Source organism: Pyrgilauda ruficollis, unplaced genomic scaffold (assembly GCF_017590135.1).
Source record: "Pyrgilauda ruficollis isolate IOZ18807 unplaced genomic scaffold, ASM1759013v1 scaffold14, whole genome shotgun sequence".
Lineage (NCBI taxonomy): Eukaryota > Metazoa > Chordata > Aves > Passeriformes > Passeridae > Pyrgilauda > Pyrgilauda ruficollis.
The window spans coordinates 7,349,216-7,376,897 of NW_024512543.1; the positions used below are offsets into that span (position 1 = coordinate 7,349,216).

The 27,682-nt window shown below is 40.2% G+C and overlaps 1 protein-coding gene across 1 annotated transcript; it reads left to right on the forward strand.

Moving 5' to 3' along the window:
- EHD4 (EH domain containing 4) lies at positions 1 to 27,118 on the forward strand. The gene is made up of 6 exons (XM_041459834.1): positions 1 to 408; positions 8,066 to 8,242; positions 12,662 to 12,759; positions 17,001 to 17,413; positions 20,187 to 20,351; positions 22,523 to 27,118. The coding sequence occupies exons 1-6, from the start codon at positions 173 to 175 to the stop codon at positions 23,057 to 23,059; spliced, it is 1,626 nt and encodes a 541-aa protein (XP_041315768.1). The 5' UTR covers positions 1 to 172; the 3' UTR covers positions 23,060 to 27,118.
- The last annotated feature ends 564 nt before the right edge of the window (positions 27,119 to 27,682 follow it).

The following is a 27,682-nucleotide window of genomic DNA, read 5'->3' on the forward strand; positions in this document are numbered from 1 at the left end:
AGCCGAGCGGAGCGCGGCGCTGCTGGCACCGCCCCCGGCCGGGCCGGGCGGGGCTGCGTGCGCGGGAGGCGCGGCACGGCAGTGGCGTGGCCGTGGCTGTGGTGTGGCCGTGGCAGTGCGGCGGGACGGTCAGCTGGCTGGGGAAGCAGTGCGGCGGGACGGCAGCGGCGGGATGTTCAGCTGGCTGGGGAAGCAGGGCGGCGGGCGGGAGCGCGGCGGCGGCGCCGACGTGGTGCAGACGGTGACCGGCGGGCTGCGGGACCTCTACCTCCGCAAGCTGCTGCCGCTGGAGGAGCACTACCGCTTCCATGAGTTCCACTCGCCCGCCCTGGAGGAGGCCGACTTCGAGAACAAGCCCATGGTGCTGCTGGTGGGGCAGTACAGCACCGGCAAGACCACCTTCATCCGGTAGGTGACCCCCGGCGTGCGCGGCCCCTCTCCCGCGGGCCCGGCTGGCGCTCGGTCCGCCTGGCTCGCCTCCTGCCCGGGGCGGTGCTGCCCGCGGTAAATCCCTCCCGCGCTCCGGCGGAGCGGCCCGCGGGTGCGGGCCGAGGCCGGGCAGCGCTGTGCCCGGGACGGGCGGCGGGGCTGGCGCCTCCTCCCTGCCGGCGAGCGGGGCTTGCCCGGAGCCTCGGAGCCGAGCCCAGGGTGGTGCCGCTCCCCGCCCTGGTACACGCTCTGTAGCTCGCCGCTTGCTTCCTGCTCAAGAATGTGATGTCTGTTTCATGTTCTGCTGAGAAACTGTGACCCCTTTGTCTATTTCCTCTTAGTTCTTTTAATCCCTACGTTATTTCAAAGGGAAACCAGGGGCTTCGTGTTAAAACGGTATGGCTGCACCGGCCACCGGGGATCCCTTCACCTTATCTCCTCCCCTTTCTTTCCCAAAAGTAGTTTAACGCACAGATCGGATGTGATCATAGAGGATTAAGGTGGCAAGAGTTTTGGGCAAAAAACACGTGGTATCTGGAAAGTCTTCCCTTCCATGTGCCTTTATTTTGATCAATTACATTGAGGAAGCAGTATCACTACTAAGGCAGCTGAACAGTGTTGTTCCTGTTGTAGTATTTTCTGTCTTTCCCGTATTCCTTATTTCTAAGTTTCTTAGTAACTCATTTTTAGGAAGCTGAAGCATGTCTCGGGTAAGCACAGTGCTGTGAATCTGTAGATATTTTGCATAGGTTTGTCCTTCTCACATGCCCCTTACAAATCAGTCTAATGTTTTGCCCAACTCTGCAGGAGACACTGAGGGGTCACTTGTTTTGGCCTGCTTGTATCTGAAGTTTATTACAGTCCATCTGTAAAATTTGCAAATATTTATCTTTCAGTTCCAAAGATTACAGGCAGCCTTTCCATAACACTGTTTTCTTTTTGCAGGGCAAAATACCTACCTCTCCTCTCCCCTGAAGATCGATGTTTACCTTTAATCACCTGAGAGCTTTTCAGATGTTTACAGAACTAATCATGTGTCTTTTCAGGTTTTACAACTAGCTAATTGAAAGCTTGAAGTCAAACATGGTTTCTTTACTGATTATTACTGAACTTCCACAAATGCATAATTTCTCTGTTGCTCAGAGGAATATTTTAAAAATAGAAATAGGGCTGTAATTAAAAGAAATTTAGTTTCAGGATCTCTACAGACAGTAACAGGGTAGTGAGTGGGAGGGAGAGGTTGTTCATCTGGGTTTTTCCAACGTTTCTCTAGGCATATTCATTCATTTTCTTCTTTAAAATTAGAGTTGCCCTGTTAGTCTGTATATATTTCCAGATAAGTGTTGTTACTCGGCTTATGGACCAGGTTGGATGGAGAGAGCACAGGTAATACAGAGGGAGGCAGAATGTGCAGAGGGAGAAATAATGTGCATAGCAGAACTTGTACTGCCTGTCAGCAGCATTGTTCTGTTATTTGCAATTCATAGGAAACTCTGGGTCTCCCCTCCTGTAAGAGTTTGCCTTGGTTGAGAACACAGGTTCTTGATTTATGAACATTCAGCTTTTCTGTCCTTTATAGCTGCCCATATTTGACTGAAGTAGAAGTCAGTATTGTGCTTAGAAACTTTGGTATTCCTTGCAGTGCCTTAGGTGCATTTTTGCTACTGTTGCTTTGTGAGTAACTTTTCACTTTAACAATAAAATGCTGAGCAAAAGCGATTGATACTAATGTACAGTCTGAATGAGAAAGGACCTATACTTCGTTGCAGCTCTTGCCAGCTTTTTTTTAGCATTTGTCAGTGCCAGATGAAGATGCCTAGACAATTTTGACAGAGATGAAGTTTTCAAAGATGGTTTCTCATGTGTTTTGTTAAAATATCTGGCTTGATGCAAGAGGTGGCTTCTACTGTGATATGTCCTTCTTTTTATCCTCTTACCCCTTTCTGCTGTGCCCATTTTAGGTAGCTTGCAGAGCAGTTTAACCTTGTACAAGGTATTGGAGAAGACAGGCATTGACTGCAGAGCCCGAATCTTTTAGCAGAATAATTCTTTAGCAGAATTATCTTTTATTGCTTCTAAAGGCTCTCACTAGGATCAACATTCATTAGCTCAGTGTTTTCTATAGCATAGATAATAGTTGGCTGAATCAGCATGAAAAAATGCTCCACTGAATGTGGGCAGCAACTTAGACAATAGTGTCACAGTGAGTATTACTCAAAATCCAATTTAGAGGAGAAAAAGAAGGGCAAGAAAAGAGAAGTTCTTGTATGCTGTGTGCGAGACTTAGAAGAAGACATGGGAAAATATTATAGTGTCCAGGTCAGCCAGAAGTAAATTCAGCCTCTGGTAGGCAGAATCTCCCATGGAAAAATGTCATACCCTCTCAAGGCTGTTATAATCCTGTATTTGTTCTAGATGATTTTTCTTAGGATGAAGTAACACTATAGGGGATTTATTCCTCCAAACCTTTTAGTAAGCAATCATTATTTTAAATTTTAAATAAATAATTAAAAACTGCTTTTTGTTCACATTTCTTGACTTCACAGTCAGGAGGGCATATTAGGTCTACTTAAGTGTTTACTCTTGGCTTTATGTGTGAACATAACAATTCTGTTTAGCTGTCAGATATTAATTTGGCATTTACTTTGATTGAGACGTTATCGTGAGAACTTCACATTTTCATACCTCTGACACATCCATATCCACCCAGTTCCTTCCACTAAGTATGGAAAACACTGATGTACCAGTGACTGAATGTCCCTGGGGATTAAGATATGGAAACAAACACTTCCAGGTTTCTAACAGCTCTTGTGTTTTTTTACTCAGTGCTGTTTATCCGCTTTGGCACTTGGAACAATGCAGTGACACCAGTCAGTTTTGCTGTCTAAGGTGTAGTGTGGTGATAGTTTTATTTGACTTATTTGACAATGCTGACAATTCAAACAAATACATCCAAATGTTAATGCTTGTCCAGTTGTGTTTAATGCAGTGGGAGTGTGGTGAGAGCCAATTGTTGTTATCTTACATGTGAGCTTCTTGGCCTTGCCGTTTCTGTAATTGTCTCAATTTCTTGTGCCTGTTTTAGGAAAAAAAAGTGGGGAAGTGGGGACAGGAGAGGAGAATTGTACTGCTTGAAAAAGAGATAGAAGGTAGTCAGTGCCAATAGGTAGTTTCTTTCCTTCTGTTTTAGAAGTGTAGGAGACTGATTTTTTTGATTAATTTATCAGCATGAGACAAACCAGATGTAAATTCCTCAGATTGGCAGGCTGTGCTTTTACTTTGCTCACAGGTATTACTCAGAGGTTAAAAATTGTAAACTTCCTGCTGTTTAACTCAGCCAGAGCTGACTTTTGTGAAAGCACCCTTTTGTATGCATAATGTCTGGACTCTGCAAGTAGTGTGCAATCACTTGTGCAGCTGCATCTATTTCTTTGGGAGTGAAGTGGGAGGAAGGTCCCTCTTAATTTCTTTGGGTGAAGGCTGTAACTTCTTCACTAGCTCTACATGAAAGCTTTGGATTATTTAGAGCAGAATTCTTACACTAAAGCAAACATCTGCTAGTTTTGCAGTGTTAAAAAAACCCCTGAATACTTGATGCAGTATGTAGTGTAGAGGTGAGCAGCCCTGTAAAGGAGCCCTGAGTTTATCTCCCAGTGCATCACAGGGTATCCCTGTTCAGTGCTGCTCTGTCCAGCTCACTCACTTTTGTGCATTAGTGTGGCCTAGCTGATGCATTTATACTTCAGATGATAATGGGTATCTGCAACTGTGAGTAATCTTTTCTGTCTCTGGGAACTTTGTAAACTAGTTCCCTGTAGTCTGGCTATACATCTTGCAGAGGAACCTAGATGAATGTTTATTGGCAAAGCTGAAAGGTTATAGCCCAGGTAAAAACAAAGAGAGAAGAATCAACAGGATGTCTGTTGTTTGATCTAGACTGTCTTTGGGGCATTGGCTATTTTTAAGCATTCTTCCTGTGAACCTTTTTGAACTTCTCTGCTGAAAATTCCTGAGAAGAGCATGTAGTTCCAGAAGCTGAAAATCCAGGTATTTTCCTGTGCTTATGAAGCATTTGGTACAGAAACATTGGCAGCTTTTCAATTTACAGGAGTCCGCTCTTACCTTTTGTGTGGGTGAGTAAAACTGTTCTTTCACGCTGAGAAGTGTGATACAGCGTGTTGTGGCTTAGCCCACCCCGCAGCTCCAGCCTGCAACCAAGCAGCACACAGCACTCACACCCTGCACAGTGCATGGGGGGAAAATCAGAATGGTCAGACTGAGAAAACTCATAGCTTGAGATAAAGACAGTTTAGGAGGTACAACTAGTAAAAGCATCACAGGCAAGCTAAAGCAAGGAATTCATTCACTGTTTTCCATGGGCAGGCAGATGTTCAGGTATTCCCAGGAAAGCAGGGCTCTATCATACATAACAGTGACTTGGGAAGAGAAAATGCTGTCATTCCAAGTGTCTCCTCCTTCCTTCTTCCCCTAGCTTTATTTGCTAAGCATGATGCCATATGGTACAGGACATCCCTTGGGTCAGTTGGGATCAGCTGTCCCAGCTGTGTCCCCTCTTAACTCTTTGTTCACGGGTGGGGTGAGAAGCAGAAAAGGCATTGATTCTTAAGCCCTTGAGTGTGAGTGCTGCTCAGCAGTAATGAAGACATCCCTATATTTTCAACACTTTTCAGCACATATCCAAAACACAGCCACATAGTAGTTATTGTTCCAGCCAAACCTATCACACTTGAGCACAGCCAGTGCTCCAGAAGAGGTTTATTTTAGTCTGTACTAATTCTTGATGTGCAGTTGTGAGCCAATCTTAATGGAAAATACCTGTGCTGCAAAGTGATTTCTGTGTCTGTTAATAGTTGTACCAGGCAGAGCATTGTGACTGTTGGGTGGGGCTTGGTATTTGGAAGGAGGTCTTGCCTTCCTGGATTGTTATCGCTGTAAAAGCCTGGTTTTTAAAGCTGCCTTTATGACATTAACTTGGGAGTATCATTGCAGTTCAGTAGCATTTTTTTCTGGTTTAGTAATTTCAGTAAACTGCTAATCGGAATTTGCACTATCAAGTTCAGAGCAGCAGAAGGAGATGTTTGAAATCATGAAGGGTACTCCCTACTTGTAACTCTTTAGATGTGCTACAAATTCATGAACAGGCCGTGAAATTACTTTTTTAGGCATCTAAAAGACTGTCACCACTGAATTTCCATAATCATGCCATAATTTTTGAGCTTATTATAGATGGCAATTATCCTGTTACCCTGAGGTGTCTTCTGCTGCACTTAGATCCCACCATGTAGTTTTCCTTGACCTGAGATGTGGGACTTCATTCCTGTGCATCTGATTCAATATATATAATTTACTGCTGCTCTTGGAGCATCTTCTTGTATATGTTGTCTGTCACCTTATGAATCGTTGGTACCTGTGTCAGCAGAAGCCTGGGAATAACAATTTGTATCTACAGACGAGCTTATTTACAAGTCTCTTAGAGACCCTTTGTGTTTTAAAGGAGGACAATGAGGAAAAGCAGTGTTTGGAATAGAACATTTTATCGTGGCAAGTTAAAAACTTTATTTTAGAAGGCAAAAGTATAATTGATATTTCAAATCAAAGCCATGGATAACTCCAAGTTGGAAATTTTTAGTGGCTCTTGTGAGTTAGTCTTGGCATTCTGTTTTAGAGAACTCTGGTGTGCAGTGATGTTTTTTGAAGAGCTGGGAACACGCTTTTCATGTTTCAGGTGTTTAGCTGTTTGCCACAACACTTGAGAATCCTGGATTTCCATGAGGGCTTCAACTGGTGAGCATTTAAAGGAGTTTTGTCTTCACTTCATTTAGGTCATTTCATGATTTAATTCGTACAGTGAGGGATCTGCTGCATTTTACAAACCTGTGTGGGCCAAGAGGTTTGAGTGTTGTTTTATTTGCTTTTGGAGATGGGTCAGTTTTATTTCGCTGTTACTGTGCATTAGGTACAGCTTATTCTAGAGATAAAACAGATTGACTTTGGTGTGTTCTGGCATGGTTGTTCTTATGTTCCTCCTTCCTCAAAAGTTTTGGTATTGGTATTTTTTTAATTTCTTTTTTTGGAAGCAGAAAGTTACAGAAAATCTAATGTAAATAACTGTTTCCATGCTCTCTGATCATAGGTTGAGCTAATTGGACCAAATTGCTAAGACTAGTGGAAAACAGTCTTTGAAATATGTAACATATATTTAGTTCCTTAAATTCAGCTTCTGTGCACTGATCTATAAAGTTTGTTAATACTTGGGTACTTTATTTGAAAACAGAGATTGTTCAGCAAGTATAGATACTACGTAAAATGTTTTTTGCAGCAAAAGCAGACAGCAAGTCCTCTCAAATCAGTATTGATTTAGAAAGCTATGGCAGAATAGGCATTGATTAAGTCCAGAATAAACCCTTATTAAAAGAGCAGCATTAATATAGATGCACTAAAATGTAACTAGTGTTGTCACTGCATGTAGGACCACCACCTATGCCTGCAGAAAAATTCTCATGTAAATCCAATTTTGATTATGTAAATAGTTAAAATATACTTGATTAAAATTGTGGTGTTTAGGGATTTTTTTATAAGAACTGCAGGGTGACATTGACAACGTTTTGTTTTAGTCTTGGGCGCCAAGATGGTGCTGTTGTGACTGAGGACAATAACACTCTTGCTTTAAAGCTAAGCAGTGTTGTCTGTGTCTCTGTGAAGGATGGCATTGTCACAGAATGTGTGCTGGAGGGAGGTTTGCTCCAAGGACTTGGGGCTGCTTTTACTTTGCACTTGCCATCCATGAAGGGATGCAGACAGGCTTTTTATGTAAATAAATGCCCTGGTTCCATTAAGTTTTAATACTTAAATACACACTAAATTAATTTCAGACCTCGTTGTCTGGAAAGTCAAGGCCCTCTGGGTATGTGCTGTATCTTCTGTCAGTGGACTGCTCAAGGGGAGGTGCAAGATGGTTTCTGGCAGTAGAGCACTGCCTGACTTGGTGCCTTTTGGAAATACTTTAGTGTTGGGCCTAAATTTCTGTAGATCTGACTTAGTTAACAATTAATTTTTGATGTGCAGGGCAAAAGAAAAAGAAAATTCCTCACTCCCAAAGAGATAAAATTTTATTGTCTCATAATGGTTCTCTTTGCCTCTGATAGGATGAGTTAAAGTTAGTGAGATCATACCAAGTTGATTAAAGGTTTGGATCTGACATGCAGCTTCAAACCATTCCCTTTTTGTACCAGCAGCACTGGTATAGGCTTGAAAACACTCAGAAAAGCAGCCATGTGTTGTAGTGTGACCTACAGTACTCGGGTCTTTGGTAGAAGCGTCCACTTAAATGGTTGAGGGAGTGCTTTCCACACTATTTGTAAAGGGATTTACTTTTTCCTTTTACCTAGATGTTGTGAAAAACGAATTCAGTTCTCTTCCTCCTTCCCCAATGAACAGAAATAATGAAATAAAGGAAAAATGTAATCTTAATCTTATAGAATATGCATATTTTTGAGAAATTTCAAGCAAATTGTAGGTATTTGCTTCTGCCATGGATCCCAAATATTCTTTTGGAATAATTAAGTATAAATACAGCAATTGTGTATAAATACATTTATGTGTTCTCCACCTCCAGGTACCTGCTTGAGCAAGACTTTCCAGGCATGAGGATTGGTCCAGAGCCTACCACAGATTCCTTTATTGCTGTAATGTATGGAGAAACAGAAGGAAATGTTCCTGGAAATGCCCTGGTTGTTGATCCTAAGAAGCCATTCCGGAAACTCGGCCGCTTTGGAAATGCTTTCCTGAACAGGTGAGATCATCTTGCTTTCTGTTTTCTGATGATTACATTTAAATTTTGACATGTTCTGTTTTGAACAGCATTGAATAAATACTGAAATGCAAGCAGGAATGGTGGCAGTTCAGGTGAATTAAATGAAAAAAGGCAGTACTAGGTAGGATGGCATTATGATAGAGATGTTCATTTATCTGAATAGAAAACAGTTGTTAAAACCAGTTCACAGAAAACCGTAGAAATGATCCACTGGGTGACTTGTTTGTGAGCCATGACACCAGGTGGAACTTGGGATAAGTTTATGCAAAAATTCTACTCAATAAAGCTGATAGTTTTAAAAAACAGTACTAACCTACCATTCAAGAGAAAAAAAAAAACAAAACCCACGGGTATTTTTTGCTTTGGTGCTGTCTTGTTCCTTTCCACTGATTTCACTGGATATCTTGGTATAGCTATTTAAAATTGTGAATTGCTGGGATATGTAAAAAGAGATAAAAGAAGGAAAAGATTCGAATGTGCCCCATGTGATAATAAAAGCTCAAGCTGTTAAGTGTTTAATATTAACCACCTGGGTGTTCAGGTAGTTCCAAAGACCAGGGACATAGTGTTAGCTTCTGCTGTGTATTTATAAAAAGGGAAGAGTTGTTCAGGGGCTGTGAACATTTTGATAGTAAACTTAAGTAGCATGCTGAATATTTTCAGTTGAAAGTTAGTTACTAATAACTCCATTCTTATTGTCTGAGCAATCACCTTGTTTTCTTCCTGTATTTGATGGTAGCTTGACATGGAGGCCTCACTTTGCAAGCCAATTAATCTAAATTGGTTCTTTTTAACAATAAACTTTCCTGTTTGGCTGATAAATATTAGCATGCGTGTTAAAAGTTCATCATGTACAATTTTATCTATTGCTGTGCTTTTTCAAAGAAGAAAGTTTATAGCTGCTTACAGTTGGCTTGGCTGTCACTTTGCAGAGATAAGAATATGTGCTGTGGGAAACTGTAGCCGAGTCCCATTTTAAATAACAACTTTGAGATGATTGCCTAAATTCTGTCTTCCAGATCAAAGTATTCTGTTTCTCCCTTTCCTCACCATTGTGCTCTCTCTACAAAAAAATAATATACTTATGAAAAAATTATATAAATTGTATTTTGCATAATATTTAAATTTTTGCACAGAACATTTAATAATGGTATGTGTTTGTTTGGATGAGTGGCAATGCAATTTTTTGCCTAAATCATCTAACTAGTTGTGTCAGGTTCTGACTGTTATGCAGGCAAAACTATTGGCTAGCTAAAAAGATGTACTTTCAAGTAACTGACCAAATTACTCCAGTTCTTTTGGTGACTGTGATATTGTTGTATTGAGGTGCTGTGAGCACCCTTATCTTCCCAAACAGTCACACTTACTCGTTAGTTATTCAGCAGAGATCTGGGTGCTTATCTTTCCCTAGCATTTTTCAAAATTTACCAACTCCTTTCTCTTTATGACTTCACTTAGATGAAATTGTCTTAGGCTTCAGTTTTTTTGAGTTCCTACCAGGTTACCTATAATCAAAAGTACATATTTTACTTTGCCTTCTCTCATTTGCCATGCTGACAGTTCTTTTTATCTGTTATTAAATTTTTCACACCTGCCTTAATAGACTTCTCTCTATTTCCCCCCACCCCACCCCCCCATTTAATTTTTTTAATTGTTTCCCAGTCCTAGTGTTTTGGTTTTTGGAGGAACTTAAGGCTATGAATACTTAAGACCATGAAGTTGAGTATCCTTTTCATCCAAGTCTAACAATCCAAATGACAGGAAGCAGGGACTGAGGTAATGGAAAAAATGAAGCAAGCAAGAACACGGTATCACAATCAAGGCTTGTACTTAGTAATTAGCTGCATTAATTTATTGATGTTACCTTGCTTTTGTCTTTCTCCATGACCCCTTCTAATTGCCTCCCTGTATCTCACTGCTTGTGGGAGGTGTTCTCCTATTAAACTCTTACATGTCCTGTATACTTTTAAGAAAAGTTGGGGAGGAAACTGAAGGGGGACAGGACCTAGTGTGCCCTTGGATGCTGATGAGGGAAGAATACTGCATTATACAGTAATTTACATGCAGAAAATCATGTAAATAAATTAGTGCTACTGAGAAGAAATGCATGGTCCTGGTCTATTTTGATGTGTCATAAGAAATTACAGTCATTTCATTCATGCAACTGTTTTTGTAACACTTTTTTTTTTTTTTTTTAATCTCTCGTTCAGGTGGATAGTGTGTAGTTCTGTTTTTTGTGATGTAGCACTCACATGACCTGCATGAAGTGATATGTTAAGAAATAAGTCTCAGTGTTGAAAAGAGATATTCAAATACCACTATCATTACAGTTGTCTAAAATATTAGTTTGAGGGAAGATTTTTAACCCAGCTTTCATCTTTATCTTATGGACATATTCTAAAAGCTAACAAGCAGTTAATTCTGAGTTCATGTTTCTATTTCCTGTGTGTTTACTCATGTGTTTATTTATCTCCTCCCATTGCCACCAGTGACTGCTGCAAAGATGGCAGTGTCTGCATTTCTGAGGCCTGTAATTCTCTATTTTATCTCACGGTTTTTTCCAGCTGTCCCAGTTCGGGTGGTGCCTGAGCCAAGACACTACTGTATTGTTCAGCTGGCATAACAGTGCCTTTCTTCCCATAAGAAAGGCCTAGAAACATCTTGGTGATAGTGAACAAGCACTGGGCTTTCTAAGGTTGGATGAGAGTGATAAGAAAAAATATACATGAAAATTCAGTCTTCAAATATACATGAAAGCTACTTCATGCTGTACATACTAGTGATGTATGTATTTTTGTAATAGTTCACATGATTAAATGTGTTTTCTTTGTCACTTATGCACATCCACTATGCTTCCACATAATATGTTTGCTTTGACATAGCACTGCCTTTAGGTTTTGGCAACTTCATATAATGTAATTTCCTCAAATAGTACCTCACTACTCTTTCAAAAATATTTCTTAAGCTAGTAGGAAACTTGCTAGTGGAGGAGTTTGCTTCAGATATGAGGTACTTTTTATACCTGGTGTCCCACTAAAACAAACAATACATTTTACATTGTGTTTACATAGCCTCAGGTTCTATCAGGCTCAGATGGTTGCTGTTTCCTTCTGCCCTTTTGGGTTTCAGGGAGAGGCACAGGGGATGCTGCCATTTCTGTTTTATCCAAGAAGGCACACTGTGTGCTTTTCTTAGAGGTTCATTGCTACGAGGTCTCTTGCAGAACAAGGTGAAGTGAGGTGTTAGGACTTTTCTTCTCAATTTCCTTTGAATAATTTTTATTGTATAGAATACCGTCTAGACTTTGATATAGTTTACATTTTGTATCTGATACTTGACTGGTTGAACTCTTCCTAACTCAGATCATCCAAGGCCTTAAAGGTCTTGTTTGACCTCAGCACAGCTACAATTTCCTGTCTGAGGTACCCTGTTTTTTGAGGCAGTGTGCTTTGTGAAGCCATAGGTTGGTGTAGGGCAGCCCCATCTTGGAGCCTGAGGCTGCAGCTTAACCCTGTGTGGGGCAGCCTCGCAGGAGGAGGGTGGGTTAGTATCTTCAGCTGCTCCCTGATAAGAAGATTAAACTCTTATGCAAATCTCTTAAAGGCAGGTTATGATGAAGGGCAGTGAAGTTCTTCAGTCATTAACTATCACAGAAGCATCACTGTAGCTTGCAGGTAACACACCAAGTGTTCTGCATGGCTCTCAGTTCTCATCAATTATTTATTCTTCTGTAATACCACCATTGAATTTGCCTCCTGTTGCAGAGGCAGGAGGTCATTGTTTGGAGCATACTGTGTGTAATTTGAACTCCTGCTTCTGGCAGTGTGATAGTTTTGGCTGGGTTTGTGGGAGAAATACTGGTGTTTTTCACTGGTGCCCCAGCTGAGGAGAGTGGTGGGTTAGGGAGTAGGGATCACTCCAACACTGCTAAATCAGGTGAGAGGGAGATGTGGCAGGGACTGAAACATAAACATATTGTCAGTATGGCTTTCTGCTTCCTTCCCTTTTCAACCTCTGAGTCTGGGAATAAGCTGGAGCAGACGAAGAATTTTCTCTTGCGTGTACTAATTTTGGTCTTAGCAAAGTGGGTTTGATGGAGTCTTTTCAATGTTGCATTTACAGCCCAAGTTGTCAACTCTTGCAAAATTTGAAGCCTTATCAGCACTTAGATGTACAGTTTTACAAGGTTTCCCTGTGGGGTTTTTTTTGAGAAGCTCTCTTCATAATTTTTCTTAAACATGTATGGCTGAGAAACATAGAGGTTTGCCAGGATTCAGAAACTATTTTGAGTCTCACTGGAGTCTTTCTAAATTCAGACATATAATGGGAGCTCTCAAGGACAATCTGTATGTTAGCTGGAGCTATTGTTGATGGGTTTTCTTCCCTCCTTTCCTGCAGGTTCATGTGTTCTCAGCTACCCAACGAGGTCCTGAAGAGCATCAGTATCATTGACAGCCCTGGCATTCTCTCTGGAGAGAAGCAGCGCATCAGCAGAGGTGAGTTGCAGAGCACCGAGCTCACTAAACTTTTTGTGCTCTACTGGACAAATCAGCATCCTGATCTCTGGGGAGCCTGTTTTAGTGGTACTGTGTGGTGGCCTGTCCCATACTTTTGTACTGCAAGCCCTGTACAACCCATATTTTAAGGCTGGATGTCGGCTTTGGAATTTTTTCTCTTGAAAGCTGGTGGGGGTTGGTATTTCTGTCATCCTGCTGCTATGGCTGCAAATGGCTACAGTTGCATGGTCTGTTGACTAATTAGTGCTTTGTCACTCCCAAGTAAAAGCCTTATTTTGATAATTTTAATTGCTTTCCATGAAGTAATAATGGCTCTTATATATACTATTGAAGTTCATGAATGAAGAAGTGTTTCATGATAGCTGTAGGTTGGTCATGTCTGAAAAATTTGGGGGTGGGGCTATAAATAAGGTGGGTTTTTGTGGACACAGCTGCTAGAGCTGCTTCTTAAGGTTGCTCAGTCATGCCATAATATAATACAGTCAAAGGAGAAAGTCAAACTGTAGAAAGAGAAAGAGCAAATGAGAATATTTTTAATGATATGAAAATTCTGCAGAGAACTGAGCACTGTTTATCAAGCTGTTCTAAACATTAGCCTGTCTTGAGAAAGTATTTAAACAGAACAGTGTAATGTAAACAACTTTCTTCCTTGCATTCTTCAGCTGCATTTAAGCGCTTGTTGCTTTTCTGTGGATTTGTAAATGGTAGTGATGCAGGGTGTGGCTTATGCTGCCCTCTGTTTTCAGGCCGTTGCTTAAGAAATGGAAACTTGTGTTCCATGTCTCTGTCAGAGGAAATAAACAATTCTTTACCATATCACACCTGGAATTTTTTGAGGAAATCCTGGTACAAGCACAATATATGGCAGCTGTGCAACAATAGCCTTGTCTTTATAATAAACTGACAGAATAAGGGACTAACTTCTTAGGACTGTAATCTAAATTATGCTTACCTAATAAACTGGTCTACCAGATGTTCCTGGATTTTTTGTTCAGTGTTGTTTTGTCCTCTTTATTACTCATAGTCATGTAAAGCATTCATCATGGGGAAAGTGCTGGGCTTTCCTTTATCTTGGTGAAATAGTAGGGATGAACAGCATGAGAGCTCTACATCTCTGCAAGCAAAGACTGGAATGCTGTGAAACCAGAAATAAAACAAATACTGCATGTTGGCACTCTTATTTCAGACAGGAAAACTTTAATGTATAACTAATGATTTTTAGTCCAGAAAAAAAACTCATAAAATGTCCACAAAATAATTAGATCCCAGTTTATACAGACTTTTTTTATACAGATTTTATACAGATAAAATCAGCAGTGGTCTGCTTTTCCATTGCAGATTCCAGCTCCCTTTTTCGTCCTCAAGTTAAAACTAGGTGCATCTTACCCCTTCTTTGCTCGTTAAATCAAGAGAAAATTATGTTTGGCAGTATTCAAGTATCTGTTGCCACTTCCATGACAGTATGGAAGGGAACATGAAATAAGCAGAAAACCAGAGTATTATATTAATGTGCCACTGAAAAAGTGAGCAATTATGTAACCAAATTTAAGACCATTAGGTAATGCTGTAGAAGTCTTAGACTTCCAAGTGCAGTACAGAACTGTGTTTCACTCCAGGTTGTGTTTCACTGGTAGTCCTGTGTTGCCTGAAGGACCATGACTCTTCACTACCATCTAGAATTGCCCTTGTGATTTAACAAAACATGGCTCTTGTTCCCTTATTGTTCAGAAACTCCTTGTCTTGATGGTATGTGCCTTATCAATTGTTGCAGCCTAGCTGGCCTGCACTTTGATATGATAGACTTGTACCTAATTTCACATAGTTCAGTGATTACCTCAAACTCTTAGCTGTTTCACAGGCTTTAACTTGATTAGATTGCATTTCATTAATTTTTTTACATGTGATAAAGATTGTCTTGAATGTGTCCCTTGTCATAGTTCTTTTATCAAAGTGTGGTTCTCCTGTATGCTGTTAGATTTAATCATGTTTAAAGTGTGGTTGTACCAAATACAAAGTTTTGGGAGTTGGCTTTAGAGCACTGTTCTCTCAGAGTCCCATGCTTTGAGGGCATGGTTAAATAAAGGTTAAATAAAGGTTTCATACACTTAGGCATCACCATACCAGAAGTTATCTACAAATGCCTCTGCATTTATTGCATGCACATACTCCATGCTATCATGATCAGGAATTACTACACTCAGCCTTGGCTGAAATACTGCATAGTCAGATACATTTCTTGTAAATGGCTTTTGGGCTGCTTAAGCAGTTTGCATATAGGTAGTTTTATGGAACACAAACTTGACTTGTCCTGTGATGCTGCACATAGCAAGGTTTGTCTGACCTGCTTCCTAAGGGAGTTGGTCTGACTTAGACATATTTATGCTATAAGTCTAATTTAGCACGTTTTGAAGTTTGAGTTGCTTTGAGTTTGAGATGACTTTCTAAATTATTGTGTGTAAATGTAAGCAGGATTGTACATCTGCTATCCCTGAATGTGTCTCTGAGGGTTCTGCTCAGGGTTCTAAATGTAAGCAGGATTGTACATCTGCTATCCCTGAATGTGTCTCTGTCAGAGAGGGTTCTGCTTTCTAGAAGTTTAGCTTGTGTCTAACATTGGTAAGCTGCACCTTTTCTTATTTAAAATGTTTGATGGAAGAATAACTTTACAGGGCCTCAGTGTAAGACCTTGTCTCCTTGCTGTTGGTGTTTTTTTCCCATCTCACTAGCTACTGTTTAACTATTTACCTACGAATGAATATAACATCTATATAATATTAGACAGGTCTCACTAGGAGTGAGTTGAAGCCTTCTGAAACCAAAGGGACTTGAATATTAGCTTTCATTTTAACATGCAGGAAAGCAGTGAAGGGACTACGTAAAATTAGAGGACATGCGCTATTTCCCGGCATGCTCTATTTTTAACTCTGGAAAGCATCCAGGCCACAGATGAAGCTGATTTCTTGAAGGGTCAAAAATATACACAGAGGGCAACATTCAAAGATGTCTCAAGACACATCTTTCCCGCTCCTGTTGTCAGCAGGAGGATGTGCCAGAAGCTTCCTGCCTGGCAGTTCAGGGGCAGTGCAAGTGGCTGGAGGAGAATGTGCAGATGTCTGCCAGCATTGTCCCCTGGGCAGACAATGCCCGTCCCTGTGCTGCTTCTGCGGCATCACCGGTGATGTTCACGCCCTTGCAGACAGAAATGTCTGCGTGGGCTGCAAGATTTGGAAAGAAAAATGAGTGTCTGGCAGGATGTAGGGTGGAACCCCTTTTAGGAAGGGAGGGAGTGTTTCGTTCATGACTGAGTGGTGTGAAGTTAAGGCAAGTGTTTCAAAGAGTACAGGGAAAGAGCTCAGGGGCAAATGGATATTGTTTTTTTAAAAAGCAAAAAGCTTGCAGTACATACTTAGCTCTTCCTTACTCACACTAGATGAGTCACATCCATGCCAAACCCAAAGCTGCATCACCAGTGGTGACTCTGTGGATTAGATGTGTCACTTCTGAGTAAGGTGTTCCTGAATACTGTTTGTTGTGTGGATTAGGTACCAGCTGAACCTGTAAAAGCATTTAGACAGGTGCTATGAATAGGCTTTCCTTTAGAACGTGATAAAGCTTGTTTCAGGTGATCAGGAAGGTCACTGCTCATGTTCTGTAACCTGTCATGTCCTCAAAGCCATCAGAAATGTAGTCACATTACTTGTAAATTGTACTTTGTAGTCTGCTGTGGCAAAAATAATAGCAAGTGTTGCAAGGTAAGGAGAGATGAGTTTGGAAATGGTTTTAAAATCCAAATACTCTGGTTGCTGACTTGCACTGGAATGCTGCATTTGAACCATTTTCCTTGCTAATTCAGATAAGCAGTGCTACCAAAGTGACCAATACTGGCAGTGATGAAGAGAGATTGTGATTAGAGCCCCACAGCCCTGTTTAGCTTGGATGCTGTGCTGGAACCAGACTCCTGGAAAGAGGCAAATGTGAGTGTGAGACAGAAGAAAGGGCAGTGATAAAAGCAGAAGGTGGTAATAGTGTGACTGGTCCAAGGAAATGCAGGATATGGTTGTCCTGACCGCACTGTCCACAGATACTGTCCTCTTGAGTATAAATCTCCTTTTTGCCCCCAGGCAGAGGCTGTTACCCTCTTGTTCTCTATCCCCAACCCTACGTTCTCCAAGACTCGCTTTTCTGAATGGTAAGACCGTAACCGTGTGTTCTTCCTTCAGGCTACGACTTCTGCCAAGTCCTCCAGTGGTTTGCTGAGAGGGTTGACCGAATCATCCTCCTTTTTGATGCCCATAAGCTGGATATATCTGATGAGTTTTCAGAGGCCATTAAGTCATTCCGGGGCCAGGATGACAAGATCCGAGTGGTGCTCAATAAGGCTGACCAGGTGGACACACAGCAGCTGATGAGGGTCTATGGTGCACTCATGTGGTCCTTGGGAAAGGTGATCGACACGCCAGAGGTCCTGCGGGTCTACATTGGCTCCTTCTGGGCCCATCCCCTCCGAAACACAGACAACCGACGGCTCTTTGAAGCCGAGGCACAGGATCTTTTCAAGGATATCCAGAGTCTCCCGCAGAAGGCTGCTGTGAGGAAGCTCAATGATCTCATCAAAAGGGCAAGACTTGCAAAGGTAAGAAGAGAAGAAAAGAAAATTGAATGAGCATTCTCTGCTGCTCTCAGTGTGCCCTTTCTCATCCTTGCCATTTTTTCTCTTGCTGTAAAATGTGTCTTTTTAGCACAGTTTTTAATCTTGGATTGAATTTTCACTTTTTCAAGGAGAAGATAGTCACCTGAGGAGAAAGCTATTGGTAGAAGACAGGAGCTCTAATTTCCTGTGCAGTTGTCAAACCAAATACATTTTCGTTGAAATATATTTTAATGTTCTACTAATCAGAAATGAAGAGGACTTGCAAATCCATCAGTATATGAATAGTTGTTTGGGGATGTGTACCATTACCTGTGTTGGCTTATTTAAATTTCTGAATATGAAGATAGACTTTCAGGAGTTTTTGGTGGGGTTATTTTTGGGGGTTGGAGGGGGTGATGAAGGGGGCTGTTGGTTTTGGGGGGGGGGGGTTTTGTGGCCTGAGCTTTATGGCACCCTGTAAAAGTTACTTCTTTGAAAATTCCATTTAAAATCACAGTAATGTTGTGTTAAAAGTTGCTCTGATGCCAGAGCAACCTCAGATCCATTCTGTTTTGTAAATGTTGGCAGCATTTTGTTTTCATTTGTTACAATCATTTTGGCATTGAAGGAGTGTCTGTTGAGTAATTTTTAGATATTTCTATGAAATGTAAAATAAAAATTGATAAAGGTAAACACAGTATGCAGTGGTCTTAGGGGTATGTTAGACAGTCCCGGAAGGGGAATAAACTGTTTATCTGCAGGAAGGCAGCAGTGTAATCCAGTGTCATTTTTCTGCCTTCCAAACTGCTCTCAAAGTATTGACAGTCAAAAATCGCTTTTTACAGCATTGAGTGTGGGATTTCTTTTACCCCATTTCTGTGCTACCCTCTTCTTAATGTTTTCTAAAGCCTTTACAGTCAATGGAAACAAAAGCAAGCTCTTAACATGCTGTCAGATTTGGGCGTTAGGGCTTTTTTTTTTTTTTTTTTTTTTTTTTTTTTTCCCCTAAGTCCTGTGACTCACTATCCCATTTTGAACATGGGGACTGTTCTTATCTACAAGAAACACATGTGCATACTGGCAGACCTTAGGCCACTTAGAATACACATGTGAAACTGTTAGCGCTTATGAATTATAAACATACTTTCCTGGGTTTGATTTTAGGCATAAAATCCATAAAATTACTTACAATTATTTATAAACGCTCTTAAAAATACCCTTACTGAACCCATTCTGTAATTCTGAAGAAATACTTACATCTATACTCTTAGAAAATTTCATGGCTTTATGCTTCTTTATCTGGAGTTTTTTTCTCCTCTACAGAAATGTAAATCTATTTGCCTTTAAAATGCATACACTCTTTTTAAATACAAGGAATTGTCATTGTGTGAAATTTGTGAACTTAAGATGTGCATGTAAAAACTGGCTACAATAATTTTTCTTCTAAAAGCAAACTTTTTTTTTTTTTGTTTCCTCCTTAACAAATAAGGAAATGAATGGGAGAGCAATTGCCTGGTGCAGATTGTGTAAGTTTTGTGTAGAATGCTATAATACACGTTCTGTCATGGTTAGTTAGGTATTAAGTATTATACTTACACAAGACCAAGGCAATCACTTTTACTGATGCTTTTTAATGGTAATTTGTCTTCCCCTAGTCTCAGAATTTCACCTGTTTATTGCTCAGCAGTTTGATAAACATACCTGATTTTTAACTTTTTTTTTTTTTGTGTGTGTGTGAAAACTGTAACTTCTGTTTTGTGGACAGCTGTGCTCTTTTTAAATGAACAAGGACCTGAGTTCTGCTGTGGAGGTCATTTGACTGCAGTGATCCTGCAGGACAGCATTACTTCTAAAAGAAGGCTCTGCCCTGGTGCCTTCCCTCTTGTGTGCAAAATGAGTATCAATGTCCACACAATGAGCTGGATAGATGAGCTCACCTCAGTTAGGAAGTGCAATTACTGTTTCTGTTCTGGACCTGATCACTTGTTCTGTGGCCAAGCAGATCTTTTTGGTGGGGAAAGGTGGTGGGAGAAGAGATGAATGGTTCAGAATAAAGGCATAAGGAAGGTGGGCAGGATGGATATTTTGACGGCAATGCAAGAATCAATGTGTTTGAAGACATCCTAAATTAACATCTTTCCTTATAAGCTGGAAAGGCTCTACTTCTCTCCCTAGGGCTTCACAAGGCAGCCATGGCATGCTGCTCCTGTTGGAACTGACTGCTCTGTCATCTGCACAGGTGGCTGCATGAATATAGACTATAGGTACTCACTTTTCTGTCAGTAAATAGGTAGGAATGCAATATCACTTCAAATAGATGGCCCTGCCTCTTAAGATACTTGGAGGAATTATTCCATTGATGTCCACAATGGCTGGTGTGGCAAATGACCTACAGATCGTACAAATGGACCAGCATGGCTGGAGCTGTGTGTGTAGTGTCAGGACGTGGGGTTTGTGGTCTTGCCTTTTCTCTTGCTGTTGGTACTCACAGAATGCTGTACCAAGCTTCTCCTTAAAAGAGCAAGTGTGCATATGTATTTCCTTGAAATGTGTTTCCTTTTTCTCTGCCCCTCAAAGGAATGCTGAAAGCAGCAAAAGCTAATAATAACTAACAGACAGCTAACTGTTCTTGTAAACACTAAGTTCCAGAAACAGTAGTTGATAGTATCTTTCCTTAGGGAAACGTATTTCTGTTTCTTTTTATGACCCAGGTGAGGAACACCACTGCTAAGTGTCGGTAAACAGTAGTTTTGATTTCAGTTTTGCTTCTTTTTAGGTTCATGCTTATATCATCAGCTATCTGAAAAAAGAGATGCCCTCTGTATTTGGGAAAGAGAATAAGAAGAAGGAACTGATCAACAAGTTGCCTGAGATCTACATCCAGCTCCAAAGGGAATACCATATCTCAGCAGGGGACTTCCCTGAAGTCAAGAAAATGCAGGTAAGATGATAGATTACCATCCCACTGAAATATCTCTTAACTTTGCAGCAGGATTGCCAAATTGGAAAAGGTAGAACAGAGTATCTCAGCATTACAGCTTAGGGTGTAGAGCAGTTGAAATGACAGTCAGACTGATATGACATTAGAGTGACTTGGAAGTGGTACAGACCAAAAAAGAATGGTAACTTGCTTAGTGTGCATTCACTGATACAGGACTACATAAAGACTATGAAAATAAGGAATAAAAAAATCTCACCTTCTGTCCTTTTAGTCAGTACTTGATCTCTCGTGGCAGAAAGTACTAAAGGCTTTGTGCAAATAAAATGGCAGTGAACACTCACAGGTTAAGGGGCTTCTTTTGAATCCTAAATGTGGTTATATTTGTCATTTTTGTGATGGTATCAAATATTTCTGTAGGTGAAGATATCTTTAGCCATAAGTTCATTTTTACTCTACTTTGTTCCTGTTCTTACTGGTACTGTTTCCCAGTGAGTAATAAAGGCAATGCGTTACTTGAAAAGTCCAGCTTAAAACCTCTTGCAAGTATTTGAATTTGGCCTTTGAATTAGAGGGTAATTCAGCTTGAAAGCTGAAGAACAAGAGATCAGGAGCCTGCAGTTTGTTCTGACCGTGGACTAGTGATGAGTGTGATGGAGGATGTTTCCCAGACATACCATTCTGACAGTACATGTGGTACACTTGCACAGCTATCATCAGGAGTGATGGTTGGCTGATTATCTATAGGAAGGCACACGTTTCTTTCATAAACTAAAGTATTTAACCGGGGAATCAACTATTGGCATGAGATAGCAAATCACAGATGAAGCACAAGATGTATTTTAGCTAAGTTTTCACAGGCAGGATTGTTGGAAGGGTTTAATGAGTTAGGCTTTGAAAGGGGATTTTGTGGCAAAAGTTGACTCTTTCTTCCCTTGCTGATTTGCTTGTGATGCAGAGTGAGAGAATGAGAGATCTGAATATTGAAAAAAAAATTTGGATGAAACTCTTTCAAACTTACAGTACATGTCAGTTAAGCCTCAGCAGCAGATGGCAGCAAATATGTACAGGAGATCAGTCACTTCTGTAATGAGGAGCAAAATTGTGAGAAAGCAAAATTGTGTGAAAACAAAATTGTGCCAAAACTCATAGCAAGTTGATCTTTACTTCCTGAGATTTATTGCACTACATACATTTATTCTGATCAGGTGCTGTAAATCAGGTCATTGTGTATAAATGTCACCTGAGCAGAGTTATTGGCTGACTGTTTTTACCCCGTGCTCCAGGTTTCTTGGGTTCATGTCATGATCATTTTGATATGTATAGGAGCAGCTCCTTGAGGTGATAGATGGGAGTCGTTAAAGGAATTTAACATCATTTTGCAGAAGGTGGGAGGTGGTGGTGGTGATGATGTTTGAGTTTTTTTAACCTTTTCCACTGTAACTTTCTCTTCCTGGCAAGCATGTTGCATGTAGAAAAAACTTAAAAATTACCTAAAGCATTTTTAATTTTCTGATGCTGTGGTGTAAAACATGCTTGGGCTTGTGTTGGAATAGTACATATCACCTAGGTAAACATCTCTCTAGTGTTAGGATGAAAACTCCACAAATTCTGCAGCGAGCATCTGACTTCATGAGTTCTGGCAGCACTGCTATAAAACACTGCTGCTGCTATCTCAACTCAGCTTTTCTTTATTGGTAAAGGACACCTTTTCCTGACCTAACCACAACCAAGAAGTCTAATCTATAAAATCAGATCAGTCCTGCAAACATTTGATTTTATTTTTAACTCTGAAGTGCTAGCAGGTCCGAGAACTTAGTTGCACGCTTTCTTTGATGTTTGGAAAAAAATCATCAAATGGAAAGTTGCTGGGTAACATTCATCAACTGCTGTGGTTTTATCCACTGCACTTTGAAATTTGTATTGTAAATGTAATTTAATAAATAAGCTCATACACTGTTGCAAACTTGTCTTAGTGTGTTTGATCAAATATATTGGTTGTATGGTGCATGTGTTTTGTTTCTCCATCAAGAGGAGTTTCAGCTACAGAAACAGCTTCAAAAGATACTTATTTCAATTTAATTATTACTTGATTATTTTAATTTTAAGCCCATTCTTTAAACTTTTCAGTGTATTGGAATTGTTTTTAACTACTGTCACTGTATCATTCACAGGAGCAGTTGGAGAACTGTGATTTCACTAAATTTCATTCTTTGAAACCAAAGCTAATTGAAACTGTGGATAACATGCTGGCCAACAAAATTGCCTCCCTGATGAACCTCATCAGACAGGAAGAGAGCAACATGCCCACGGAGATGGTGCACGGTGGAGCATTTGATGGCACCATGGCAGGACCTTTTGGCCATGGATATGGGGAAGGTGCTAAGGAAGGAGCTGATGAAGAGGAGTGGGTTGTTGCCAAGGATAAACCTGCTTACGATGAGATTTTCTACACTCTGTCACCAATCAATGGCAAAATATCTGGGATTAGTGCAAAGAAGGAGATGGTGACTTCTAAACTGCCCAATAGCGTCTTGGGGAAGATCTGGAAACTTGCAGACTGTGATGGCGATGGGATGTTGGATGATGAAGAGTTTGCATTAGCAAAACACCTCATCAAGATTAAACTGGATGGATATGAACTGCCGGGCACACTACCTTCCCACCTGGTGCCACCATCTCACAGGAAACCTTTCCAGACAGCAGAATGAACAATACAAGGAGAAGAGTGAGGATTTTGAAATTCCCACAGGAAATGTGCTGAAAATACCAAAATTTGAAGTTAAGCTTAGATCCGTAAACCTCATAGCACATTTCACGCAAGCTACTGAAGTCATAAGCATGGCAGCAGGGAAACATTCGTGTCACTGTCCCTGCTGACCTTCACTCAGACATGCTTATCACAAGTGCCTTATAATAGCTGTCATAAGGTGAAAATGTTTCTGTAGTCCTGTGTCCATGTCTTGCTGCCTTCACAACCATAAAGCAGAAAAGACCATGCATAAAATTTGCTGACCTTCACCAAACCTAAATACTTATCAACCCTGTCTCTAAACTATTCTAAATAGCACACTGAAGCTCAAAGTGTTAAATTCACCTGCATATGCAAGGAATATTTAGATGCTAAAAATGTACTTAAGCCATTGAGTGAATGTAAGTCTCTCTATAGTCTAAAAAAAGGCTGATATAAAAGGAAATCCTTTTCTTTCTTTTTATTGTTGAATTGGAGTTAGAAAAAGGTAGAAGAATAATGAGGAGAGTCTCATAAGTGCTCAGAGTATGAGCAAAGTTGTTTTAAAACTTCAGATTCTATCTAGAACTGCAAAATACTAAATTTTTTTCGATCTGTCATTGTGTCTTATCTGAAGAATAGCTTCTTCAGTTTTATGCACCACTATATATTCAGTATTATCATTAGAAGAACTGAGATCTCTTTTGTTCCTTGGGTTTATAGTTTTCTTTGCAGTTTAATCTTAGCTTCTCTGCAGACAATGAATTTCTGAATGGTTCAAAGTGACAGCAGAATGGTTTCTTAAGCTGAAAAACCATGTTTGCATTGAAATTAAGCCTCACTTTGTGTTCAGAAAAGGTGTATTGCTCAAATTCAGCCTCCTCAAAGCACATCAAATTGTCTCGGGTTATTTTCATTGGTATTTAATTTCTATTTACAGCTAATTATACAGTTATGTCTGTGTATTTTTTAATATATAATATATTTAAGAAAAAATTTTAACTCTTTTTGCCAACACGTAGCTGACAACCACAAAAGAGAGATTCAATTCTCATGGTGGCAGATCTGAAGGATGGGGAGGCTAACAGGAACTGTTACATTGACTGTAATAAATGACAGACTCATTCCTCCAAATATTGCTCCTTTATTGAAAACAATCCATGAAAGGAATGGATGCTTAATCAACATTTATTTTCCAACAACACACAATCAAAGTTGAACATACTGTCTGCTTACAACTGATTTTTATCAATACCTTAAAAGAAGGCAAGTCTTTGGCCCTGTGAACTTGAGACTTCCAGGGAGGGCCAGTTCATTCCTAAAATCAAATTTGGCAGCCAGTTCTGGTATGAACTGTATGAGCAGGAATTGACTTGTATTCCGTTTGTAATAGGAAAGACCATACACATCAAAGGTACTGTAGTTTTCAGCACTTTCTTGTTAAGTCTCAGTAAGTGGCAGCAGTAATGCCTTCTGAGACAGAGCAAGCCAAAAAGTGCTTTAACATCCCTGCAGTAGGGGTGGGGAGGAAATAGCTTGGATGTTGTCTTCCAGTTAAGGTTTTAGTCACACTTCCATGTTCAGTTTTTTGTGGGTGATCTAGGAAAAGCCTCAGCTTCTTTTCCCAAATCATGTCTTTGTAGGTTGTCAGGTTCAATACTTCACATCTTTCTGGACCTCTCATCTTTCTGTATCTGTTCTATTCTGAGGTGCAATTTCCATGAACTTTGTCAGGGCTCTTGCATGGGAAAACAATGATGCTATTTTAAGTAATGGCAGAACACCACCTTTACCTTGCCAGGTTTCTGGGCTTGTATCAAGGATGTCCTGGCATAGTTGAATTGTTCTGAGGACTTAATTTTTTTGGGGTTTGGTTTGTTTTGTTTTTTAATTCTTAGGTATTTTTCCTATCATTCAAGCATACCAACTTTACTTCTCTTAGACCTAAATTAGGAGCCAAATTAACCGTGCATCTCTGTGCACTTTAGTAGAGCTGTGAAACTTGACACTGAGTCTACCTGTGTGACTGTACATCTGCAGAGTAACTATTTTTTATGTAATTTATTTTTGATTGAAAAAAGTAGTCTGTAGACATTGCAGGTGTTAAGAAAAAGGCTGCAGAAGTAGTAACGTGTGTTTGTGGGTAGTGTCTGCAGTCAGTACCACTTCATACACTACTGACCAGCTTAGTGCTAGTGACTAGCTTAATCAGGAAAGGCACCAGGAGAAAGAATGCAAGCTTGTGTATTGTGACCACTGGAGTGTAGGCAAAGCTGAGAGGATCTGGGAAGCTGATGATTTTCCAACTCTGCCTTAGCTCGCTTTGCAGCACTAAGGCAGGGCTGCAGCAGGGGACTCCTGCTTGAGTTCCCACCACATGTAGCTTCCAGGGGTGACGCTCCAGACATATTGGAGCCATGTGATCCCATGCCATTAGAAATATCCTCCTTCGGTGAGAAGAGCAGGATAGTTTAAGTGGTTTTATTCTATTTTTCTAGTTTTGTTGGTAGTAAAATGGAGAACACAGCCTTTTCCTCAGTCTCTGTGGCAATATGCTAACTTGGTCTTAAGGCAGACAAATTGAAATACACCCTTTTGATACGTTAAAAAATTTTGCCTAGATGGGGTTGTAGTATTTTGCTTTGTGTTCCTGTAGAATTTGGAAGATGAATGCATGAAGCATGTGTAGGAGTAGAGGTGGATTTTCTCTGGCTGTCTGGAGAAATAGGAGTGTTTCATGGTTGGCATCCACAGCTACATAAATCTATTTCTAGGTATGTGGTACAGTGAACTAGCATCACACTTAGATGATAGGAATAAAATACATTTCATGTGAACTTTAAACAGCAGTTTCTTGCACAAGTAAACTGATGGAGTAGGTTGCTGTTGCTCAGGGGAGGGCTTTTCTTCTCAGTACATCCTCGCAGGTCCGTGAGCCTTCCCTATTTCCCTTGCTGGCTGCCTGCAAACCTGTTCAGTTAAACCAGCCACACGCAAGTGTTTGGATAATGTTCTGGGGAGTTGGTGAATCCGTGTGTTGGAAGCATGAGAAGTGAACAGGATTGCCTCTCTCAGGATAGTATGCTCTGTTTATTTTAACAGCAGTATGCGGTAATCTTTGGTGTTCAGTTTGTTACTAATGTCTGCTGAAGAAAGGTGAAGATGTTGAGTTGGTTGGACATTTTATGCCTAGGATTTTAATAACGTTTTCTGCAAGATCATTCAAAGCTGTCTGTAATTCATCCTGTGAAATCTGTGCCCACTGATGTAGCCTACTATCTTAAAGTAAAGTAGAAACTGCTGCTTTTAGCTTTTCTCCAATTATTCCACAACACAGTTTCAATTTACAACCCTAGTTCTATTCCTTCAGAAGTTATGAGTTTTTGTTGCAGATTGGAACAGAAAATGTGGGGCTACAGTTCCTAACCACAATACAGGACACTGAGAGACTTGAAAGCTGTGGCAGCTTGAAATTGGAGAGTTTACAAAGATTTTAAGTCAGGTTGAGGTCCCGTTTGTTAATTGGGTGTGGTGTGGATTTGTGTGGAACCTGGTCTCAAAGCAGCAGGCATGTGGTCCCTGGCTTTCAATATTGTTTATTGCCAGCACTTGAAATGCACCCTCTTTTCTTTCCATCACTTTCTTCCCTTCAATATGTGCACTCATTTTAGTGGCTCTGTAAATTGTTGGATCTCAAGTAGAGTTTGAAGTGTATGGTTTGATGGATATGTGTAACTTAGCACTGAGGAATGATCATGAACTTAATTTTGTATTTCACATGCTCACCTTTTCTAATATTTTTGTTAAACACTGTTTTCACTTAAAAGGCACTCTGATTTTTGAGGAAAGGCTTGATCTGTGCAGTGTGCTTCAGTTTGCCCAACTAGGCAAACAAAGTTGTAAGTTCATTATTGTTGCACTTTTATTACACAGTAAATTCTTTGCAGATACTGTAATATATTTTAATATGCTTTGTAATCATTTTTAGAAAGCAGTGATAAAAATTGCTGATTTAATAAACTAATATTGAACTACCTGAGATTCTGGTTTGTATGCTTCTTTCTGGAAGATAATCTTTCAGTGACTCATATTTTGTAATGCTGCTACTTAAGGCTCATAGGCAGAGTAGCTGTTTGGCAAGCTGCTGATTTTCCCACCTCCGTTTGTGTATCCATAATAAGTTCTGGCTATTTCTTTTCTGTGCCCTTGAACTTGTTGCTGAAATTACTGCTTGTCCTAAGGCTTAGTTCCAGTATTAAATTTATCTGTAAAGAATTAAAAAAACTCCCACAAACTTCCAGCACCTCTCTGTAATTACATGTTATAGCAGAATGTAATTTTGGAGCTTCCTAATGTCTAAATGTGGAAATTCTGTAAAGTCCAAGTGTGGAACATAAATCTAAAACTTCTTGTGTGGATTGAAAGTTTGAAACTTGATCTGGTGGTACTTTTAACTTCAGTGGGGGTACTAACCTTGAAAAGTAAGAGTAGATTGAATAGCAGCTTAGCAGAAAGCGCTTGGATGTGTTTGTCCCAAAAAATCCAAAGACGTCTTCCACACCATGCTGCCTACTACTTGAAAATAACCAATGGCATCAATAGA